This window comes from Wickerhamiella sorbophila (genome assembly GCF_002251995.1).
Source record: "Wickerhamiella sorbophila strain DS02 chromosome Unknown contig2, whole genome shotgun sequence".
Lineage (NCBI taxonomy): Eukaryota > Fungi > Ascomycota > Dipodascomycetes > Dipodascales > Trichomonascaceae > Wickerhamiella > Wickerhamiella sorbophila.
The window spans coordinates 1,350,557-1,369,458 of NW_020194005.1; the positions used below are offsets into that span (position 1 = coordinate 1,350,557).

Sequence of the window (18,902 nt, forward strand, 5' to 3'; positions counted from 1 at the left end):
GTACAAAATTTCGCTCGATCACGTTAGAAATGCTTGTCTTCGTTGGAGCCACGACCCATTAACGCCTCCTCGTAGAAGTTGTGCAGAAAGTCCGGTCTAAATGGCCAGTTCACGAATGCCTTTACAATCCGTTCAAGTTCCGGGATCGTCAGATCAGTGGGCACTTTGTCTAGCAGATCTTTCAAGGGCTCTGCCAGGTCGTCGCTTCCTCCTGGTCCAAGGGTGTTCAGACTCGCTCTTAGGGGTGTGGATCGCGAAATGAAGAGCATTTTATTCACATACTCAAACTCATCAAGATTCTCGACCTCCTGCTCTTTAGGGGTGAGCTCGATCAGAGACAAGGGCGAGTGAGACTGGGCCTTGACATCACGTTTGTAGTCGTATTCACACAATGGAGTTTTCAATAAAGCAGGATACCCCTGGGCTCCTGAGTTGGCCTTTGAGGAAAAGGGCTCGTGGAAAACAACCCGCACATCGCAGCACGAGTCTCTTTGTACGGCCATTCTGTGTCGGCCAAGTTCTCCGGCATTGGCAACTAGCTTTTCTGCAACTTTGGCCCGCATCCACAGTAGCAGACGAACCCTTCCGTACTTCTCGAGCCATGATCTATTCGAGATACAATTGAGGTACTGTGCAGTGAGCTGCTCACCTTGCGGGTGCGACAGGTTTGCTACAAAGAGCAATTTGTTGTGAACCTGACTGTATGGCTGCTCTTCAGGGGCCAACTTGCCCTGTTCTCGAAGAGTACCAAACGAGCCCCAGCGAAACGGATCGAGGTCTTCAACAAAAACATTCGGCCTCTCCAAGATCTTTAAAAATTTGTAGTAGCCCTTCAATGGTTCTAAGATGATGTGCGTGCTTGGGTTTAGCTCATTATGAAGAGCTGCTGAAAAAACGCCGGCCCCAGAGTATGCGTCGACAATTGTAGCGTTTTTGTAGAAGTCCGGGTAGCCCAGCTTCCGGATAGCCTGCGTGGCAAGGTCATAGTTGGCAAAGTTCTTGCGATTGTGTAGCCTTGTAATTACTTTCTGCCATTCTCCTTTCGTATTTTGCATCGCCTTGGATCTTGTATTTTCTTCCAAGGACCTGATAAACCGTCGATGACAAAGCGAACTGTCCTGGACGAGCACTTGAGACTTTAACTGGTTGATTGCACTAGCAGGAAGAGCATGTTGAAGCTCAAATTGAACGCGGTCGACACGCCGAAAGAAGAAACGCCGACGAGCAGTCGGAGCGAAACCCCTGCTAGCGATGGGAGCTTCAAACTGAGCCTTTCCCTAGGCGCCCAAGCGGCGCCGAAGATCAAGGTCAAAACCAACAAGCAGACTTTCGAAGGCTATGATTCGGAGGCCCCTGATCGTGAAGAAGACCCAACTCTTGAAGAGGCCATTGTTTTAAGGATGATGCCGGGCCCTGGGCTCGAAAGTTTGCAGAAGGCCGCGCAGACGGGTGACATGTCTGAGATCAATATTAAATTCGAAGACACGCGACGAGCAATCGTTTCTATTCACGGAGATATGTATGCTGCCCAGCTGCTGGATTTACCCACCGTCTCGGAGGTTCAGAAAACGTTCGACCGCAAGAATATCTACAAGGGCCTAGACGTGTGCCAAATGCTGTTGGTTTGCAAAAAAATATCCTCTCCACAAGAGCTGGATACTATCCAATGGCAAGACTACCAGTATCAGCATGGTATCACTCCTCCGCTGCACAATGTTCGTAACCGTCGTTTCCACAAGCGGCTCTCTAACAAAGTCATCGAGACGCTGGAAGCCAGAGTTGACGAACTTTTTAGAAAAGATGCTGAAGCAGAAGAGACACACTATGAGTTACTTCCTGCCTCCGCGGTTGCCACTCAGCAATCGTTGACGGCAGCCATGCTCGGAGTTACTACACCGTCCAGCACGTTGGACGAAGATGAGGAAGATGCAGAGGACGACGATGATATGGCGATGGAGCTTGCTAGGGCACTGGAAGAAGACAACATGGGTATGGAGGCCTCTGAGCCCTCGGACGCTTCTTCGGACGGTGGATCTGATGCCTCAGACGACGATCTGGATGAAGACCAACAGGACTCCAAGAATCAAAACAAACTATTGCGCGAAGAGATCCGGGAACTTCAGGCCACGATTGAGACCAAACAACGTGACGCCGACAACACTGTCAATCAGATCATGAAGGGCCGTCTTGTCGATCGCGTTGGTCGTATGCGCAAGGAGCTTGAAATTAAGCAGGGCTTGCTTGAGGATGCCGAAGCCAAGGAAACTGAACGTTTCGCAGCCGCAGAAAACACTAACGGCACGACGAATACTCCGCAGGCGGAGGACGAAGACGAAGATATGGAAGACGAAGAGGAAGATGACGACGTCGAGTCTCTGTTCTAAATTTAAAAAGGATGTTATAGCAGCTGCAAAATATTTAAAAAAAAAAGAATAATAAACTACTCTTAACGACGCTGGGTCTTGCCAATACCACGCTTACCAGTAAAGAGATGCTTGGGCAACATGGCTGTAGTGTGACGATCTGCCTCGCCGGCACGACCTTCTTTGGTCCATGCACGTTGTGACAAGCGCTTTTCTTTGAGTGCCTTGGCGTATTTGGATTTGTTGCTGCTGCCCTTGAGCTGGATACCAACGTCGTGGTCCAGGGTGGGGAGACGACCGGAATCCGCAACGATGCCATCAGCGGAAGCGACAACGGCGTCGGCACCGCTATATTTATCAAGAGACTTGGCCTGCTTGCGGGCCTTGTTGACAAGAGGAGTGGCGTCGATTCCAATATCGTCAAAGTGAGATTCCAAAGAGTTGACAGTTCGCTTGCCCAGTTTTCGGGGAATGACTGCAGTGCGTCCGCTGTTCTTTTTGAGCCTCGCATCCTTCATCATAACCTTGTGGCGGCGGCGAATCCAGTCAGCCTTGGCATGAATATCTTCGGCCTCAGAGTCCTCCATGGCATCTTCGCTCTCGTAAAATCCTTGAGACTCCAAACGCTCTTCCTCTTCTTCCAGGGCAGCGAGTTTGGCACCAATCTCAGGATCAATAAAGTCATAGACATTCTTACCATTAAGGATCTCGGGAATGATATCGTTCTTCCACTCGTCATTCTCAAGCAAATATGCATCGTGATAGTCGGGCTGATAGACACCGGCACCGCCATTCTCCTCCTCGAGATCGCGAGAAAGCTTGCGACCATCCGATTCAGTACGAGCATTTTCAGGAACAAAGGGTGCGCGGACCTTATCATCACGAGGAGTGGGTCGGGCGACATTAATGCGGTTGAGCAGGCCCTGGACACGAGCAGTTGCCTTCATCTTTTGGTCAAGACGAGCCATGAGCAGCTTGTCGCAGGCTTTGTTTCTAAGGTCCATAACACCTTCTTCGGTGGCACAAGACAAGCTGTGGATCTCGACATTGTCGCCGGCAACAGTGGCCAAGAGAGCCTTACGCTCCTCGTCCAAATCATCAGGACGCATGAGATCAATCTTGTTGATCACAACCATGACAGTCTTGTTGGCAAATAAAGGCTTGATGGAGTGGAAAAGTTTGACCTGCTCGGCAACCGAGAACCCGCACTGCTCAGAAAGGTCCATAAAATACAGAACGCAAGAACGAATGTGGGCAACAGCATAAATACTCTGCATTTCAATATTGTTCATTTCTTCAGTAGGGCGATCCAAGATACCCGGAGTATCGATGGCCTGGAAGCGCAAGTACTTGTAGTCAAAGTGGCCCACGTAAAGAGACTTGGTGGTGAAGGCATAGGGCTGGACTTCAACCTCCGCACGGGTGATGGTGCGCAGAAAAGACGACTTTCCAACGTTGGGGTAGCCACAGATCAAAAGAGTACGAGTATTAGGATCAATTGAGGGAAGACGACCAAGATGCTGGCGGACCTGCTCCAAGTACTGGAGGGCATCCTTGAGACGCTTTGTGATAGTGGCCATGCGACCTAGAGCAGCCCGCTTGAGCTGTTTGCACTGGAAAAGCGACTGACCGAACTTCAAAAGACGCACGTAGTCACGGCTGACCTGCTCAATGAGGGTCTTTGCGCGGGAAAGAGAGGCAAGAGAAACTTTGTAGTGGTTCTTTTCGTAGAGTGTATCCAGAAGATCGCGGTGGAAGGGATGGATCTCATCAATTCTTGGGAACGAGTCGACGATTTCCTGCAATTTCTCGCAGAAGCCCTCGGCGGTATATCGGACTTTTCTCATGTAAAATGCACGAATACGTTGGATCTTGAAGCCTGGACGGATCACCGTCGGCGTCTTGCGCTGCGTACGATTGAGAATGACATCCAAAAACTCATTGGAGTTCGGAATCACGGGGATGTCTTTCCACGTTAATTGCATGGTGAAAACTTTCTCTGACAAATATTTTTTTTTTCCACTTGACCGCTTACCAATGGAGCGGGTGTAATATGACCTAACACCCCTGGAGGAAAAGCGACAGCGCCCCCCACGCGGGAAAGAAGCCGATTGGGTTATACTAACGTTTGGTTCTGGACAAGAGTGGGCTGTGGTTTTTTTTGAGCAGATTTAGAGCTCATCAGGCCAATTCAAGTGACTAAGATCTTCTAAGCTAAATCTACAGCATGAGCATAAATGTTGCGGTGAATCCAGGGCCACATGAGCGAATCGTTTTCGACAATGGCAATGTCACAGTAACACTGACCAACTTCCAGGACAAGTCGGTTATAGTGGCTACTGGAAGGCTAAGGCTGTCCAACTCCCGTCTGACCTTGGAGGCAAAGCCAGTAACCTATCGGGTAATTGGCAAAGGCGATCGCGAGTTCCGATCGTTGAGCGCTAGCATTATCGTCAAGGATGGTGGGGTTAAAGAGTCACGATTGGTTCAGCCGTGGTTTGGGCCTAAAAAATGGGAAGCGGTCCTGGTCCCTTCAAGCACTTCAACTCTGGAGCCTCGATGTCCTTGGGTGCTTTCCGTAAGTTTCAATTCAGGTGGCGCTTTTGAGTTCACACAACAGTTCAGTGCACTTGCATCGGCCGCCTTAGCCGCCCACCAGGAGGGCATTGACGAAGTTTTGCCGCCCTACCAGCCGTGACTGCAGATTATCCGGGTATGGAAGTTATAGAGGCGGACGGAGGCTGCCATAGACCCTTGTAAACTATTTAGCATCTATTTTTATTTCAGGCGGGCTTCCCCACTTGAACAGCAACGAATTCTAGCGTACTCGTTTTCGAGCCGATCCCTGCAGCACCATGCAAACGGCTCTTGGTCGTTGAACATACATCGTTGAGCGCTGCTGGTGCTGCATAAGGAAGGTTTGACGGAATTCGACCGATGGAATGGTCCTTGCGAAAAGGTTTATTTAATAACTGTTACTGTCACTGATACGAGGAACATATAAATAGTACGTGACGAAGCTGTGTTGCAGTTTTAAAATGCGTTGAATAAAAGAGTCACATCTTTTCGTGTATTTTCATGTGCCGTCTCAAGTTCGACACTACTGAAAAGGCCTTGTTACATTTTGCTTCCTTGCAAACGAAGGGTTTTTCACCAGTGTGAGAGTAAATGTGTGTTTGGAGAGCAGAAGGTCGAACGAACCCTTTACCGCAGTAACAGCAAAAGTGCCGTTTAATCGCCGTCGATGGAGGACCCGTGTTCTTACTATCATCGGCAAGCGCCTGAGGCTGATGCGACTTGAAGGCATCCGGCAACTCACACCTAGCACCTTGAAATAAATAGGGGTGTTGTTGAGCGTACTCCGGCTTCACCGTAGTGGGTGGGGTCGTGTACGCGGGTTGCTGCTTCAAATCGCTGCCTGCAGCGTTCATGTATCCGTAGCTTTGCGCTGGTGGAACCGAGCCATAAGAAGACTTCATCATGGGGTATCCACCGGCAACAGCATAAGAAGGCGCCTGTTGCATGGACCCCATCGGTTGACCCAGGCCGTTCGCGTGCGACATGTACCCGCTGTCCGACGGTGGGTATCGCGACGGGGGTGCAGACATGTCGCTAGAGTAGCCACTCACAAGAGGCACCTGCATTTGTGGGAATCTTACCAGCGTGTAACTCTCGTAGGTCAACCCAGGAACGACAGGAGGTGGTGACTCGTGTTGCGAGGAGGCCGGTTGGTTGTACATGTTGGACGAAGATGGCTGGTGCTGAAGTTTCGGCTGGATCATTCTTAAACGTCCAAATGACTTGACAATCCAGTAGTTGGATAGAAAAGATTCTTCAACTCAGGCAGACTCCGTGGGGAGTGCTGAGTAGGGGGGAGAAAAAAAGAAAAAAAAAAAAAGCAAAAGATGAGTGAAAGGATCACAGCTGAAAAGCGATCCTTATCCGCAGTCAAACTTGGAATTGCTCCAAGTTACTTCTCTTTATTGACACTACTACCTACAAGTAGAATGCCAGTACGCCGAGTAGATCTCCCGCGGCTCTGCCTACTAATATACTGATGCACTTGCCCAGGGTCTAGGCTACGATCATGCAGATGAACCCTTGCGCATATACACATATACTGCAATCCGCTGCCGCTCTTCGCAGCAAGGAACCTGTATGTGGGGGCTACGAAAAATTCGAACTTGGCAACAATAGCAAACCAAAGTTGCTGGCATTCACTGTCTTTGAGTTCTCGTGGCGTGAGCTGCACTATGAATCTGCAGCGAAGTGGAGATGGTCACTGCAGGCGCAGGCGGCAACTCATAGCTTTTGCATGAGATGATGTGCCCTTTTCCACTCGGTCCACCCAACGAAAAGCGCCTCCTGTTCCCCCCCCCCTTCCCCCAAAAATAGTTCGGGCGTGGCGTAACAGCATGACGTTTCGAGAGGTGGATGGGTATGGAGTTCTCGAGAAAAGTTATTCAGATGAGCCTTTTATCGCCCGCAAGCCGAGCTGCCTTCGATAAAAATCGGTTCCGTGCTGAGGCATTTACTGTTTGCAGAACCCTAAGCTCTGAGGGCCGATGCATGACCAGCAGAGGTATGTCCTTAGGGGTTGAAGGTGCATACACACTGCATACGCCTATCGATCTGAGACGGAAAGCGGGCAGTGTGCGGCGGCAGCCGACCCGTGAAGGTCCCACTCAGAGCCCAACACACGATTAATTGTAGTTTGGGCGTCTAAACGTCTCATAAAGTTCGTGTCTCAGATATATTTTGCTTTTATTCAAACTCCACTTGGAGGGATTTGCATTCAGCTCCGACCAACCCTCGCAGCATCCGGAAGATCCATAACGTCACCTCGCTTTTTCGGCCCACGCGGGTCTATTTTCTGGCGTGGCGTATTTCAGTTCACACGCCAACACGTCATTTCGATTAGTCATCCACAAATTAGCAGGCAAACATCGGCGAAACGCTTGCCGGCAGGTCAAAGAAGGTAGTATGGAATGACCTCTGACCTGAAAATTCAATGGGAAGCGTGCTCTGTACGGGGCTTGGATAAGGACAGGCTACTTGAGTGCTACAATTTAGTGCGAAAAATTCGACCGCTGTACATCGCCTCGGGCGAGGGCTGGGTCAAGAAGCAAAAACTAGCCGAGATGGAGTCGACACCCGGCCTGGAATATATAATAGGTGTGAATTCATCTGATAAAGTTGCTTGCTTTGTTAGCTTTGTATTAGACGATACCGACGACCATGATGAGCCTACCACGTTTATCTATGAGCTGCATGTTTCCCCAGATATGCGAGGAAACAAACTTGGAACTGCGCTAATGACGAAAGTCAAGGCACTAGCACGACACAGTATAACTTTACGAGTTTTTACCTGTAACAAAAGGGCAATCAAGTTCTATAGAATGCAAGGATTCACTGTGGACTCCACGATCAGCACGCCTGCTGTGCTGTTTATGTCTCATGTATGACCCCAAGTCAACGGCGGCCAGAGTGCAATATGATTGATATATCTCCAAGTCGACAGCATAAAACCATAGCGTATATAGTTTTATAAGGCTTTTCAAATTATATATTTTAGAAAGTTACCGGCCTCGTGGTCCCGCTCGGGACCGGTCCAGGGTCGTGGTATCTCGGATACAAGTTTTTCCCGAGCAACGAGAATATTTGACAGGTAGCGACGTTTCTATGGACTACAAGACCTTCCATAGAATTTTCCGAACCATAATTCTGGACTGCTTGCGGACTGTCTCCACCAAGGCAGCTAGTTGTGCGAAACTTGCTCAGAATTACAATGGTAAAGATTTGTTTCAGTGTATCCCACTTCATCCCACTTCATCCCACCGTGCCTGTGCATGGGGTCTGATAGGGTTCTCAGAGTATAGGGTAGGGCTCAAACATGCATGCATTAGGCCGCAAAGGTTGCGTGTCGGCACTGCGCAGGGATTGATGTAGTTGACATGGAAGTGACGATCCACCGCCAATCCCTCCCGAAAGGGTAGAGCAGGGATGGTAGCGATGAGCTCAGACGACACTGCCTGAACTAGTCGGAGAGTCTCAGGCTGTGCATACTAGTAGGCACGTGGTTGTATATATTGGCGCAATATCCATGCAGTTTTGTGGTCTGACAAATATCTTAGGTTGCCGAAGCACAGCCCAAGCACAGCATACCACGCAGCAGGCGCACTGCTATGTCAACGGGCCGAAGGGCAAACTGGGTTTCAAGGGTTTCTACTCACGGCCCGCGATCTGAGGTTTGCCCCTACTTAGCGATGAGTGCCAAGCCGCTGATGACAGGGGCGAGCGACCGCTGACACCGTACCAGGTTGTAAACCTCCGCCAAGGAATCAATAGCTGCAGGTGTAGGACCATAGCAGGTCCACTTTTCTGTGCATATCGCAGAGGAAATCTCTTACTACAGCAAATGACTGATCCGCTATTTTTAGCCCGAAACCTGCTTTTAGCAGTATCCCCTCCGAAGGTTTCCACGAATTAGTGGGCTAAACGGATACATACATACGGAAATCGAGCAAAGAATCTGCAAGAAAAAAAGGCAAAAGAAAACCGAGCGGAAAACGCGGAGTATGGGAGTCTCATAAATTTATATTTGTACTATTGATCAGCTAGGAACCCAATTCGAAATCAAACTTTCATTTTAAGGTTCATCTCCGACTCTCACCAACCCCCTACGCTCCCCTCGCCTCATTGGGCGTGGACGTTTCGCGGTTAGTAATCATCACCAAGATCACCTCGTTAGACTCGTGTTTTTTTCGCTAGAGAATGATCGCGAAATTACAACAGTCGCGTAACACGCGGAGCTATGTTACTACAGGTGCGCTGCTCGCCTGTGGTTATTTATTTTTGTACGTTCTGTTCTCTGTTTTAGTCCCACAGCAAGCTATCGGGAGTGCTAAGCTTCCGAAAAAATCTTTAGAAGCGCCGTTTACTATTTACCCCATGGACAACATCAAGGCCACCTCGAATGCTGAAGCTAACAAGGAAAAAATCCTGGTTCTGACCCCTATGGCGCGGTTTTACCAAGGTTACTGGGATAACCTCGTGTCCTTAACATACCCGCACAGTTTGATCGACGTTGGTTTCATTGTGCCGAACGACGCTCAGGGTGATGCGACTCTAGTCCAGCTGAATGCCGCTGTCAAAAAGTACCAAACTTCCTCGGATAAAAGCTCTCATTTCCGCAAAATCACTATTCTCCGTCAGGACACGCCCTCACCTCAGTCGCAGAACGAAGCCGACCGACACGCGTTGGCATTCCAAAAGGAGCGCCGCAGCCTGATGTCGCTGTCACGCAACTCGCTTCTTTTCACAACAATCCAAGCTGATACGTCTTGGGTATTCTGGCTGGACGCAGACGTCGTGGAAACCCCACCCACCATTCTTCAGGATATGACCAAAAGGGACGTGGACGTTTTGGTAGCAAATTGCTGGCAACGCTATGTCGAAAACGGAGAATCGAAAAGCCGCCCGTACGACTTCAATTCGTGGATTGACTCAGAGGCGGCCCACGAACTAGCAAACCAAATGGGTCCTGACGACATTCTGCTGGAGGGATATGCAGAGATGGCCACCTATCGCACGCTCATGGCCAAATTGTACTCGCCGACTGGATCGACGTCCGACCTGCTTGAGCTTGATGGCGTTGGAGCCACTGCCCTCCTCGTCAAGGCAGACGTACACCGTGACGGCGCCATTTTCCCTCCATTTGCATTCTACCATCTCATCGAGAGCGAAGGCTTTGCTAAAATGGCAAAGCGTCTCAATTACAAGGTGTATGGTTTACCGAACTACTTGGTCTATCACTACAACGAGTAAAATATTACATTGAGCTAGATTTGAAATCAAGACTCAATTTCGAAGCTTGAAAAGTATATATTAAATCTATTAATTCTGTCAGCAGTGCCACTCTCTTATTTTAACCCAATCGATCACTGTCGAGCGTGATTCAACAACGTTCTAGTCTGCGACGACGCGACCCTAATCAGCCGCATGACGTCATTGGGTTCTAGCCAGAATATTCCACAGATAGTGATTCTTTTCAAACTTTATTTATGGAATTCTAGACTTTTCAAAATAAGTTTGCTCTAAGATTATCGTTTCGCTTCACTTAAAAACACTTCTAACCTTTGAAACCCCCTCAGCCCGATCCTCCTCACCATCTCCAGAAACCCTCTTGTATGACTCAGCTGTCACAGACCAAGTTGTATTGCTCCACACATTCAAGACTTGGGGCGGTTTTTATAGTTCCCAGGATGCCAACAACCGATCTCAAAGGGGTCGAAATGGTAGAGTCACAACCAATTCGGTCCAAGGACCCCTCCAATGGAGACACAGTCCACAAGCAGCGCGCCAAGACCACTCCTGGTCGTCGGCCATCCTCCGGTTCTACCCCAGCAGGTGGCACGGCGAGTGGCACCACATCTACAAACGGCACAGCGAAAAAGGTCAGCCATGTGCCCTGTAAGTTTTTTCGTCAGGGCGTTTGCCAAGCTGGCGATTCATGCCCCTTCTCTCACGACACTGAGGCAGTGAGTCAAGCGGTCTGTAAATACTTTCAAAAGGGGAATTGCAAGTTTGGTGCAAAGTGTGCGCTTGCCCACATAACTCCTGACGGTAGGCGTGTTAATACCAAAAAAGACAAGCCTCTGGGTTCGCGATCACAGCAACAGCACCACCAGCTCTCCTCCAGCAGCGCCCCCACACCTAGTGGAGATGGGGCCAAGGGCCACGGTATAGATGGCCAATCCAAGACCCCGATCAAGCCGGCCACTCCAGTCTCGTTGTCATCAAAATCCGTGTCCAGCACATATTCCTCTGCATATCTCTCGGCGTCTCAGGGGGCACTGGCTTCCTCGGGCAGTCCACCTTCAAACTCGATTGACGACAATAGTCTGTTGGCAGATACCGTCACACAGCAGTCTGGATATTTTGCAAGCCCTTTGACCAGTGCATCTTCGGGTGGCAATACTGGTGTCATGTCGCCACTAGTTGCTTCGAAATCTGCTCGATCCTCGTTCTCGTTCAGCCGAGCGTCAGCTGGATCGGCCACTGCCCGATCGTCTTCATTCCGCTCAGCTGTATTAACAGAATCACAATTATTCGGAAGTCAACGCGTGGGATCAATGTCGAGACTCAGCTCATCTGGGATCTCGTCATCGATTTGGGCCGACCGGTTAAAAAACCCTTTGGCTTATGAAGGCTCGGCAATTGTCGATGACGACGACGACGATCATGATGGCGACGATATTGAAGAGGGCTTTGAGGAAGATTTGGTTCCTCCGAGCTTATCAGACCTGCTCACTCCTCAGGAGAGAGAGCGAAGGAACTCGAGACATTCGTCTTCACACCGACCAGCAATAGCGAGTCCGCACAATCCATCAGAGCTTTGGAGCTCTGCAAAGCCGCATCGGTCTTCCTCTGGACAGCAAACACGTGTTCTAGAGCCGATAGGTACGCCTGACAAAAACACACTCGCCGCAGCATCACAGCTCACAGGGTCGGCTCAAGGGCCTCCTGTTGGCCTCGGTGTCTGCGGCTCTGGATCAAAATCTCCTCATGGCAATGACAACGATATATGCCGCACCATGCCTAGCCACTAGGCCATTTCATGAGGAACTTTGCAACTCCCAAAATCTAACGGTTTTGTCCGTGCTGCTGGCAGCTGGCCAGCGCAGAGACTAACCTTTGTTATTTAATAAGACCGAATGCCTGAGTCTTCTCGAGGACACGAACCCATTAAAACAGTGCTGGTGGCCCTCCCTGGACAGCCCGTGCCGGCCTCTGGTGGGTTAGGGCACTAGTATTAATATGAACAGTTTTTTTACTATTAGATTCTTTCCTACACAACCTAATACGTTAGCGAGACTGGTCCCTGAAAGGGCTTTTAGGGGCTTATTTCGCTAGGAGTATTCGCGAATGATAATGATGACTATTCACTAAAACATTTAAATATATCTGGTACCTCTTATGTTATGGTTTCGGCCAAGTGATTTGAAATGTGTGACAACTGTCTGACGTCGTTCGTTATGTACATATATTTTGGTAGTAAGTGCTATTAAATTTAAACATACATTTCGCCAGCGTTAGTACTCAGATTATAATTCATCAACACATGTCCTTTCAGACAGGGATAACTGTTTTTTTGTGGAAAATCATCACTTACCTCGTATAAGTTGGATGAAGAAAACCTGAATGATGCTTTACACATTATATACGGGCCCGCTTATTAAGCACGAATCAGAGTGCCAGGAAAACCTGCCAAACTTTTTTACTACCAATCAAGGCTACACTTGGATCCAGGCAGGTGATAAAAAATCTGGCCGTGTAAATTGAGGCAAGAGCAAGCTACTGCGAGCACACGTTTTCCAAAATTCCAGGTTTTCATAGTGGAAATTTTGCTTTAACCCAAACCCAGCAAACAAATTACACAAACTATTTCAATATTTACAAAGAGAGCCGCTAGCAGCCCAAAAGAACACGAAATTGGACGGGATCAACGGAGCGGTGACATGATTTAACTGGCACTTCTTGCGACCCCGTTTCGCCCGTATTGTCTATAGGGTAAGGGTGTACTTTCACAAGACGGCAGCCGGATGGGCATCTCGCCCTACCCAACGTAAGTGGCAAAGTCGACCAGTCTTAGACTACACCCCCCGGACCCAGCTCCAGCGACCATCCTCAAGCGATAAAAGTTGAGGTGTCGAATTTTAGAAACTAAGCTGTCCTTCCAGTACTAAGTTCTCTATCTTTCAGTCGCGTTCTTGGTCTTTTTTAGGGCACTTTCGAGTATTGACCAATCAGAAAAGTTTTCGCCACCGAGGCTCTCTGTCCGTCTATTCGCAGTGTCAAGCTTTTCTGGCCCTATTTTTGACGCCAAAAAGTCCTAAAAGAACAAGCTCTTTCTCGGGAGAAACCTCCAAGGTTTCCTCACTCGAGTACCCGCGACTTAGAGACCAGTTCATTCCTGGACCCGCTTTGTTGCTCACCCCATTACCCCCCATCCCACCACGACCTCTGTTGTTGCTTAGTAACATAGTACGAAATGGGCGGGAACAGTAATGGTCACGTGCATGCTGCTGGCTCAGATGCAGCCATCGCAGCCGCAGCGAGATTTCGCCAACGAAAAGTTTCTCTGAAACAAAACCTTCGCATTGTGTGGCAAAAAGATGTTCCTGATATCGAGGATGATGCAAACCGTGACGTGGTAGGTGTCGAGACCGGTGTTGAAAAACACGAGGAGGAAGAGCATCATCTCCAAGCTGTTTTGAACGCATACACGGTCAGCCTGAATAGCAAGAAGGCTCCTGAAGTCTACATCCCCACCCCTAAAGCTGCGACCGGATGGCCAGAATACAACAAGTTCTACAAGGCCAATTGGTCGCAGCCAACAACCTACATCCGGCAATCGGCCACCGTTGAAGATGCCTCGGGGTGCCCTTATAATATGGATGAGGATGATCTTGAGTACCTTGAAGGTCTGAATAAAGGTGCATCTGACAACCGTCTCAAATGCAGCCAGGACGAGTTCGAAATGATTGTATATCTGTTCGAATCCACTGTAAAGACCCAGCAGCCATTTTTGACTACTGATCCTTCACAGCTAATGGAATACAAGGACCTTGAGCAGATCATCTTGACAAAAATCGATTCAGAGGAAAAAGACCCCAATTCTCTCAACCGTCTCTTGATACAAACAAAGTCGTCTGTGTACACACAAAAATATCATCCCAGCCCCTACCGGACTGTGGCCGCATCCTTCAAAACTTTCGGCTCAAGGATTTACCAGCATTGGAAACAAAGGAAAATTGCCCGCAAAGGTAAAGAGATTACGCCCGCGCTCAAATTTGAAAGCGGTTCTCAGGAAGACGAGAACGATCCGTATGTTTGTTTCCGTCACCGTGAAGTTAGGCAGACCCGCAAGACTCGACGAACAGACCAACAAAGCTCTGAACGTCTTCGTAAGTTGCAGGCTGAAATGCAGCAAGCGAAACATTTGTTCGAAATGGTCGCTCGTCGTGAACAGCTGAGACTGCAAAACATTCAGTGCGACTGGGACGTTTTCGAACAGCGGTGCAAAGTCAAAGTTCTCAAACGCAAGCTCAATATTGCCGGAGACGACGAAGACTTTATCACTCCCAAGCGCAAGCGCGAAGAACGCCGTCTTCCTCCAACAGCGACTACCGCCGGAACACCGTCTGCTGCCCCCGCCACCAAAAAGGACGAGAAGCTTGCCAGACCGGTTCCCCCCGCTGTTGTCGGACGCGAACCCCCAACTGCCTACGTCAAAGCGGCGACCAACAAGATCCCAGATCTCGACATGCACACTCTGGAGCAGGCTCTCCAGGAGAAGGATGCTGCACTTCGAGCAGAAGTCAAAAACCGTCTTCGAGAGCGTGCAGAGCAAGATCTTGGATGGGTCAACTATACGGACAGCCCTTATGTTCCGTATAGCGATTACTTTGACCCCAAACGGTCGCGGTTCGAAAGAGACCAAAAAGTCAAGCTGGACAGGCACCAGTCTATTTATTCATGCCTTGAATCACCATACCCGTGCTCTACTTCAAGTCGTCTCAAGCTTCCACTTGCATCGAGTCTTGGAAGACAGTATATATCTCGGCGGGCTGAGTCCCCGCCCGAAGTGATCTGGGGTCGGATGGGCAAAAGCGGTTCCATGGAGCCGCTTCGTAAGATTCAAGATGGAGAGATTCCACCAATGAGTGGCCTTTCAGTCCCTCGCTACTCGGCTGTGCAGTACCGCAAACGACTCGACAGAGGCGGTGTAGTGTTTCTTGATAGGCGGAACTTATCTCGTAAGCCCAAAGAACTGGACACCCCGAAAAATGCCGAGGAAGAACGCCTTGTTGACCGGTTCCTGTTTGACAATGACTCTACAGTTGACACTATAGACGATTGGTGCAGCGAGCCGGCCAGGCTGAATGGACTAAGCGAAGAGACGCAATCCATTCGGTTTGGGTCGATGCTTATCGGCAAGTCGTACGAGCAGTTCCATGAGGTACAGCTTCAGCACCAGCAGCATGTTCTCCACATGCAGCAGAAACTTGCTGCCCGCAAAGAAGCGGTGGTTGCTGCGGCGCAGGCGGCTGCGAACCAGAAACCTACCAACCCCAAAGACGGTGCCGCAGGCGGTTCCCACCTAAACGGAACGGCAAGTTCTGGCAACTCATCTTCTAGTGCGACGCGCTCCGCCACGCCTAGTGGCCGGTCAGCTGGTGACAAGAAAGGGGTCCGTCTTCCTGGATGGTCCTCCTCAACCACTTTCACTGGCCAGTTGAATGGGAGATCCAGCTCTGGCGACGACTCGGACAATAAAAAATCAATCGGAAGCCTGGGGATCTCCAGCCGCCCCCCGCCTAAAGTCGAGACAAGTGTTTGATTTCACTCACTGTTAATTCCATAAAAATATGTCGATTCCAATCAGTATGTTTTGCTCTCCATTTTTTTCCTGCCTCTACCCGGTGGTGCCGTCGTCTTGTTCACTCATTCCTGACAAAAAGACTACCCAATTCGGACAAGCCAATTCAGCCGCCAGCCGGAGTCGACGAACTGGCGTTGTGGGGCTGAATTGGCAGCAAACAAAACCTTTTGATCTCATAGATATATATAATTACCGTGACAAGAAAAATTCAGGGCACAAACTCTATTTCCTACGCGTTTAACCCAATCCATATCGGGGGATACCCCAAAGCACGCTGCTGCAGGTCAGCCGTGTGTTGCATGAGTGGCCGAACGTTCGCAGACTTTTCGTGGCAACACCAAGATGCTCTACGGTGTTGTTTGGTTTATGCTAATGATTGTTTAATTTCTGACGTGCTAATGTGGTGGCTCTCAAGGCAGCGGCCCTGGGCAGATGGCTGTTACCACTGCCCCACAAGCACCAGCTGTAGTGCACGCATACGAAACAGTTTGTTATGCAGTATTAATACAGTATACCATCTTGCATTTCTTGTTTACAGGGCCACTCTCATGAACTCGCTACAGTTTTCTTTGGATGGGCGGAGCTCGTTGTACACAGTTAGTCCATCCAAGACGATATCACTTGACAGCACGGACTGGGCACCGCATGAAGTCCTTGGTTCGTGGATTCTTGAGCACTGTCAGTTGGAAAACATGCAGCGTGAAGCAGCTCTAGAGGATCGTGAAGATATTAGTGCTCGTCTGAAAGCCTGTGAGGAGCAAATTGATGCTGCCATTGAGAAACTCACCTTCTCGGGGCCCATGTTCACTCCGCCAGACCACCGTATGAATCAACTCTTCCCAAGTAAGGCACTCAAGAAGAACTTGGGGGAGAGGTTCTGTCCGAATTTGTGTCACCCCGAACCTAGATCGCCTAAGTACCCAGCACGGCTTGAGCAAAAGTCTCTGAAAACATCAGAGCTTTTGAAGGAGCTGCAAAGTCCGGCTCTGGAATACGATACGACAGACTGCTCGAGCACAGCCACTCTCTGTGAGCTAGACTCGTTCAATTCTACTCAAGCCGACAGTACAGTCCATAAAGAGTGTGATGCAGAGCTTCTTTCTGCGTCAAGACTGGACTTGAAGAATTTTGTAAGGGTTCGTGAGATTCCCGAATGTGACGATAGTAGCCTCATGCTATGGGCAGAGTCCTCTGGTGTCTTCAATGGCATCTCATCCGTGCCCAGCCGTACGGTAGCATCTGAAGCAGCTCGAAAACAGAGGCTCCACGATGCGGCAGTAGCATCTCGCGACTCATCTAGAGTGTGGTGGGTGAACGTTAAGGACAGTAACCACGTTCCTGAGTTCGAATCGTCTTCAATTGACAAGCTAGGAACAGTCGAGGTCGAATACAAGCTTTCGTCTGAGCCTCCAGGGCTGCGAGTACATTTTGAAGAATCAGAGCCCGAGAAAAATGAGAAGATTTGGCAGCGGCGAGGCGTCAATCCGCCTAATCCTATTGAGACCGACGTTCGCAAGCCGGGCACGTTATTAACCGTGAAAGTCAAACCCGACCGTTCTGGCCCGGCGCCAGCACTGCGAAAAGCGTCAAACTCCGTGAAAGCGTCCAAGCACGGTAATGCATTAAGCACTCTTGCGTTTAAAATGCGACAATTGACAAAAAGTAAGTAGCACTAATTTCAATTTGAGTGATGAGAGTAAGAGGGTTATTTTGTTTGAATTTATGTTATGAGAGGGGTCCAGCAGCGGCTGCTTGTTAAAGATGGGACTTGACCTCGAAGAAGCGCTTGAGGAAAATGACCTGGAACACGGTGTTGCTAAACACCACGGCAAGCTGGAAAATGCTCCACCACTTGACGCGGTCGTTAGTCGACTCGGCAGTATTACGGTGGACGCGCTCACGGATGACAATATAGTCCTGCTCGTGCTGAACCTCGTCCATAGTGCGGCCAAGCAGCTTCACCTGGCCCTCAATGGTATCGATGGTGGCCTCGTTACGCTCGCTAGCCTTGTGCAGAACGGTGTGGAAAGTGACGTCAATCGTCTTGGAGCCTGAAGCCTCATTGCTGAAGCAGAACTCGTAGCGGCCAGGAGTCTGGATCGTAACGGATGGCATACCGTCTGTGGCCTTGAAGGTCTGGTGAACAGGGCGGCCACTCGGGTCATTGATGTAGAAGTTGATCTCCGGCTGGTCGCTGGAGCCACTATCACGGGTGCCAGCCTGGAAAGTGACGCCAAAAACGTCGTTGGCGCGCAGATCCTCAAAGAAGCACGACTTGCCCCGGGCAGGTAGCAGTTCGTTGTGAGCTCTGGCCAGAGCAAACAGGAACGCTGTAACTATCGCGACAATGACACGCATTATGAAAATAGGCCTGGGTGAGTAATCAAGGAGTATTTAGAGAGAGGTGGGGAAAAACCGCTAGTCAGCAAGTCAGAGCCGGTTACATAATCTAAGTGCGAAAAAGCGAAAAATTTAGTCGTGTGGCGACGCAAGGTGAGGGGGGGGAGGGGAGCGGGGATTAGAGAGATAATTTTAGGGAACTAGCCGAACAATAGACCTGCAAATACTTCCTTTTGAAAAACGCCCATTAAGAAGAGGAACTACCTAAATAAACAGTTGTGCAAGTGATAATCATAAAGTAGCGCCTCTCTGCGCAGAGCTTTTAAAGGTGTCCAGCAGAGATTATCGATACCGCCGGCCTCTTTCATGATGAATTTTTTGGGGTTTAGAGATGGCCAAACCGCTTATTTCTTGCGGTAAGAGCTGCCCTCGGTCAAACGGGCCTTACCACCGGTGGGCTGGCACAAAACAGTGGCGCAGGAGCCGCAGGTGACCACGGTCTGAGCATGGGAGAAGACGGTGGTAATGGTCAAGCAGCCCTGGCACTTAACATCCATAAAATAACTGCGAGGGGCAGCAACGAGCTGCTTCAGCTTGTGCTTCTGAGCCTCGGACTGAGGAGTGGGGTTAAGCAGATCAACAGCAAGAACCATTGTATATGTTGAGGGTGCCTGTTCGCTGCCAAAGATTTAATGATTTCTCCCTACTGCGACACTTGGACTGTGATTAGGTCTAAGCCCTAGCTCAATACC

The 18,902-nt window shown here is 49.6% G+C and overlaps 12 protein-coding genes across 12 annotated transcripts; 7 read left to right on the plus strand and 5 right to left on the minus strand.

Annotated features, from left to right (window-relative positions):
- Window positions 1–23: 23 nt before the first annotated feature.
- Window positions 24–1,055, minus strand: B9G98_04042 (Mitochondrial transcription factor 1; the record flags this gene model as incomplete). The annotated part of the gene is made up of 1 exon (XM_024810599.1): window positions 24–1,055. One exon carries the CDS (start codon window positions 1,053–1,055, stop codon window positions 24–26), a length of 1,032 nt encoding a protein of 343 aa, XP_024666367.1.
- A 114-nt stretch (window positions 1,056–1,169) lies between these two features.
- On the plus strand, window positions 1,170–2,384 carry B9G98_04043 (Transcription initiation factor TFIID subunit 7; the record flags this gene model as incomplete). Its single annotated transcript, XM_024810600.1, has 1 exon — window positions 1,170–2,384. One exon carries the CDS (start codon window positions 1,170–1,172, stop codon window positions 2,382–2,384), a length of 1,215 nt encoding a protein of 404 aa, XP_024666368.1.
- Window positions 2,385–2,446: 62 nt separating this feature from the next.
- B9G98_04044 (Nucleolar GTP-binding protein 1) lies at window positions 2,447–4,348 on the minus strand (the record flags this gene model as incomplete). Its single annotated transcript, XM_024810601.1, has 1 exon — window positions 2,447–4,348. One exon carries the CDS (start codon window positions 4,346–4,348, stop codon window positions 2,447–2,449), a length of 1,902 nt encoding a protein of 633 aa, XP_024666369.1.
- A 242-nt stretch (window positions 4,349–4,590) lies between these two features.
- B9G98_04045 (hypothetical protein) lies at window positions 4,591–5,061 on the plus strand (the record flags this gene model as incomplete). Its single annotated transcript, XM_024810602.1, has 1 exon — window positions 4,591–5,061. One exon carries the CDS (start codon window positions 4,591–4,593, stop codon window positions 5,059–5,061), a length of 471 nt encoding a protein of 156 aa, XP_024666370.1.
- Window positions 5,062–5,419: 358 nt separating this feature from the next.
- Window positions 5,420–6,145, minus strand: B9G98_04046 (Zinc finger protein C25B8.19c; the record flags this gene model as incomplete). Its single annotated transcript, XM_024810603.1, has 1 exon — window positions 5,420–6,145. The coding sequence occupies one exon, from the start codon at window positions 6,143–6,145 to the stop codon at window positions 5,420–5,422; it is 726 nt and encodes a 241-aa protein (XP_024666371.1).
- A 1,206-nt stretch (window positions 6,146–7,351) lies between these two features.
- On the plus strand, window positions 7,352–7,828 carry B9G98_04047 (hypothetical protein; the record flags this gene model as incomplete). The annotated part of the gene is made up of 1 exon (XM_024810604.1): window positions 7,352–7,828. One exon carries the CDS (start codon window positions 7,352–7,354, stop codon window positions 7,826–7,828), a length of 477 nt encoding a protein of 158 aa, XP_024666372.1.
- A 1,309-nt stretch (window positions 7,829–9,137) lies between these two features.
- Window positions 9,138–10,190, plus strand: B9G98_04048 (Mannan polymerase complexes subunit MNN9; the record flags this gene model as incomplete). The annotated part of the gene is made up of 1 exon (XM_024810605.1): window positions 9,138–10,190. The coding sequence occupies one exon, from the start codon at window positions 9,138–9,140 to the stop codon at window positions 10,188–10,190; it is 1,053 nt and encodes a 350-aa protein (XP_024666373.1).
- Window positions 10,191–10,627: 437 nt separating this feature from the next.
- B9G98_04049 (hypothetical protein) lies at window positions 10,628–11,974 on the plus strand (the record flags this gene model as incomplete). The annotated part of the gene is made up of 1 exon (XM_024810606.1): window positions 10,628–11,974. The coding sequence occupies one exon, from the start codon at window positions 10,628–10,630 to the stop codon at window positions 11,972–11,974; it is 1,347 nt and encodes a 448-aa protein (XP_024666374.1).
- Window positions 11,975–13,416: 1,442 nt separating this feature from the next.
- On the plus strand, window positions 13,417–15,768 carry B9G98_04050 (Enhancer of polycomb-like protein 1; the record flags this gene model as incomplete). Its single annotated transcript, XM_024810607.1, has 1 exon — window positions 13,417–15,768. The coding sequence occupies one exon, from the start codon at window positions 13,417–13,419 to the stop codon at window positions 15,766–15,768; it is 2,352 nt and encodes a 783-aa protein (XP_024666375.1).
- Window positions 15,769–16,358: 590 nt separating this feature from the next.
- On the plus strand, window positions 16,359–17,480 carry B9G98_04051 (hypothetical protein; the record flags this gene model as incomplete). Its single annotated transcript, XM_024810608.1, has 1 exon — window positions 16,359–17,480. One exon carries the CDS (start codon window positions 16,359–16,361, stop codon window positions 17,478–17,480), a length of 1,122 nt encoding a protein of 373 aa, XP_024666376.1.
- An 85-nt stretch (window positions 17,481–17,565) lies between these two features.
- On the minus strand, window positions 17,566–18,168 carry B9G98_04052 (Endosomal protein P24B; the record flags this gene model as incomplete). Its single annotated transcript, XM_024810609.1, has 1 exon — window positions 17,566–18,168. One exon carries the CDS (start codon window positions 18,166–18,168, stop codon window positions 17,566–17,568), a length of 603 nt encoding a protein of 200 aa, XP_024666377.1.
- Window positions 18,169–18,554: 386 nt separating this feature from the next.
- On the minus strand, window positions 18,555–18,803 carry B9G98_04053 (40S ribosomal protein S27; the record flags this gene model as incomplete). The annotated part of the gene is made up of 1 exon (XM_024810610.1): window positions 18,555–18,803. The coding sequence occupies one exon, from the start codon at window positions 18,801–18,803 to the stop codon at window positions 18,555–18,557; it is 249 nt and encodes an 82-aa protein (XP_024666378.1).
- Window positions 18,804–18,902: the final 99 nt, after the last annotated feature.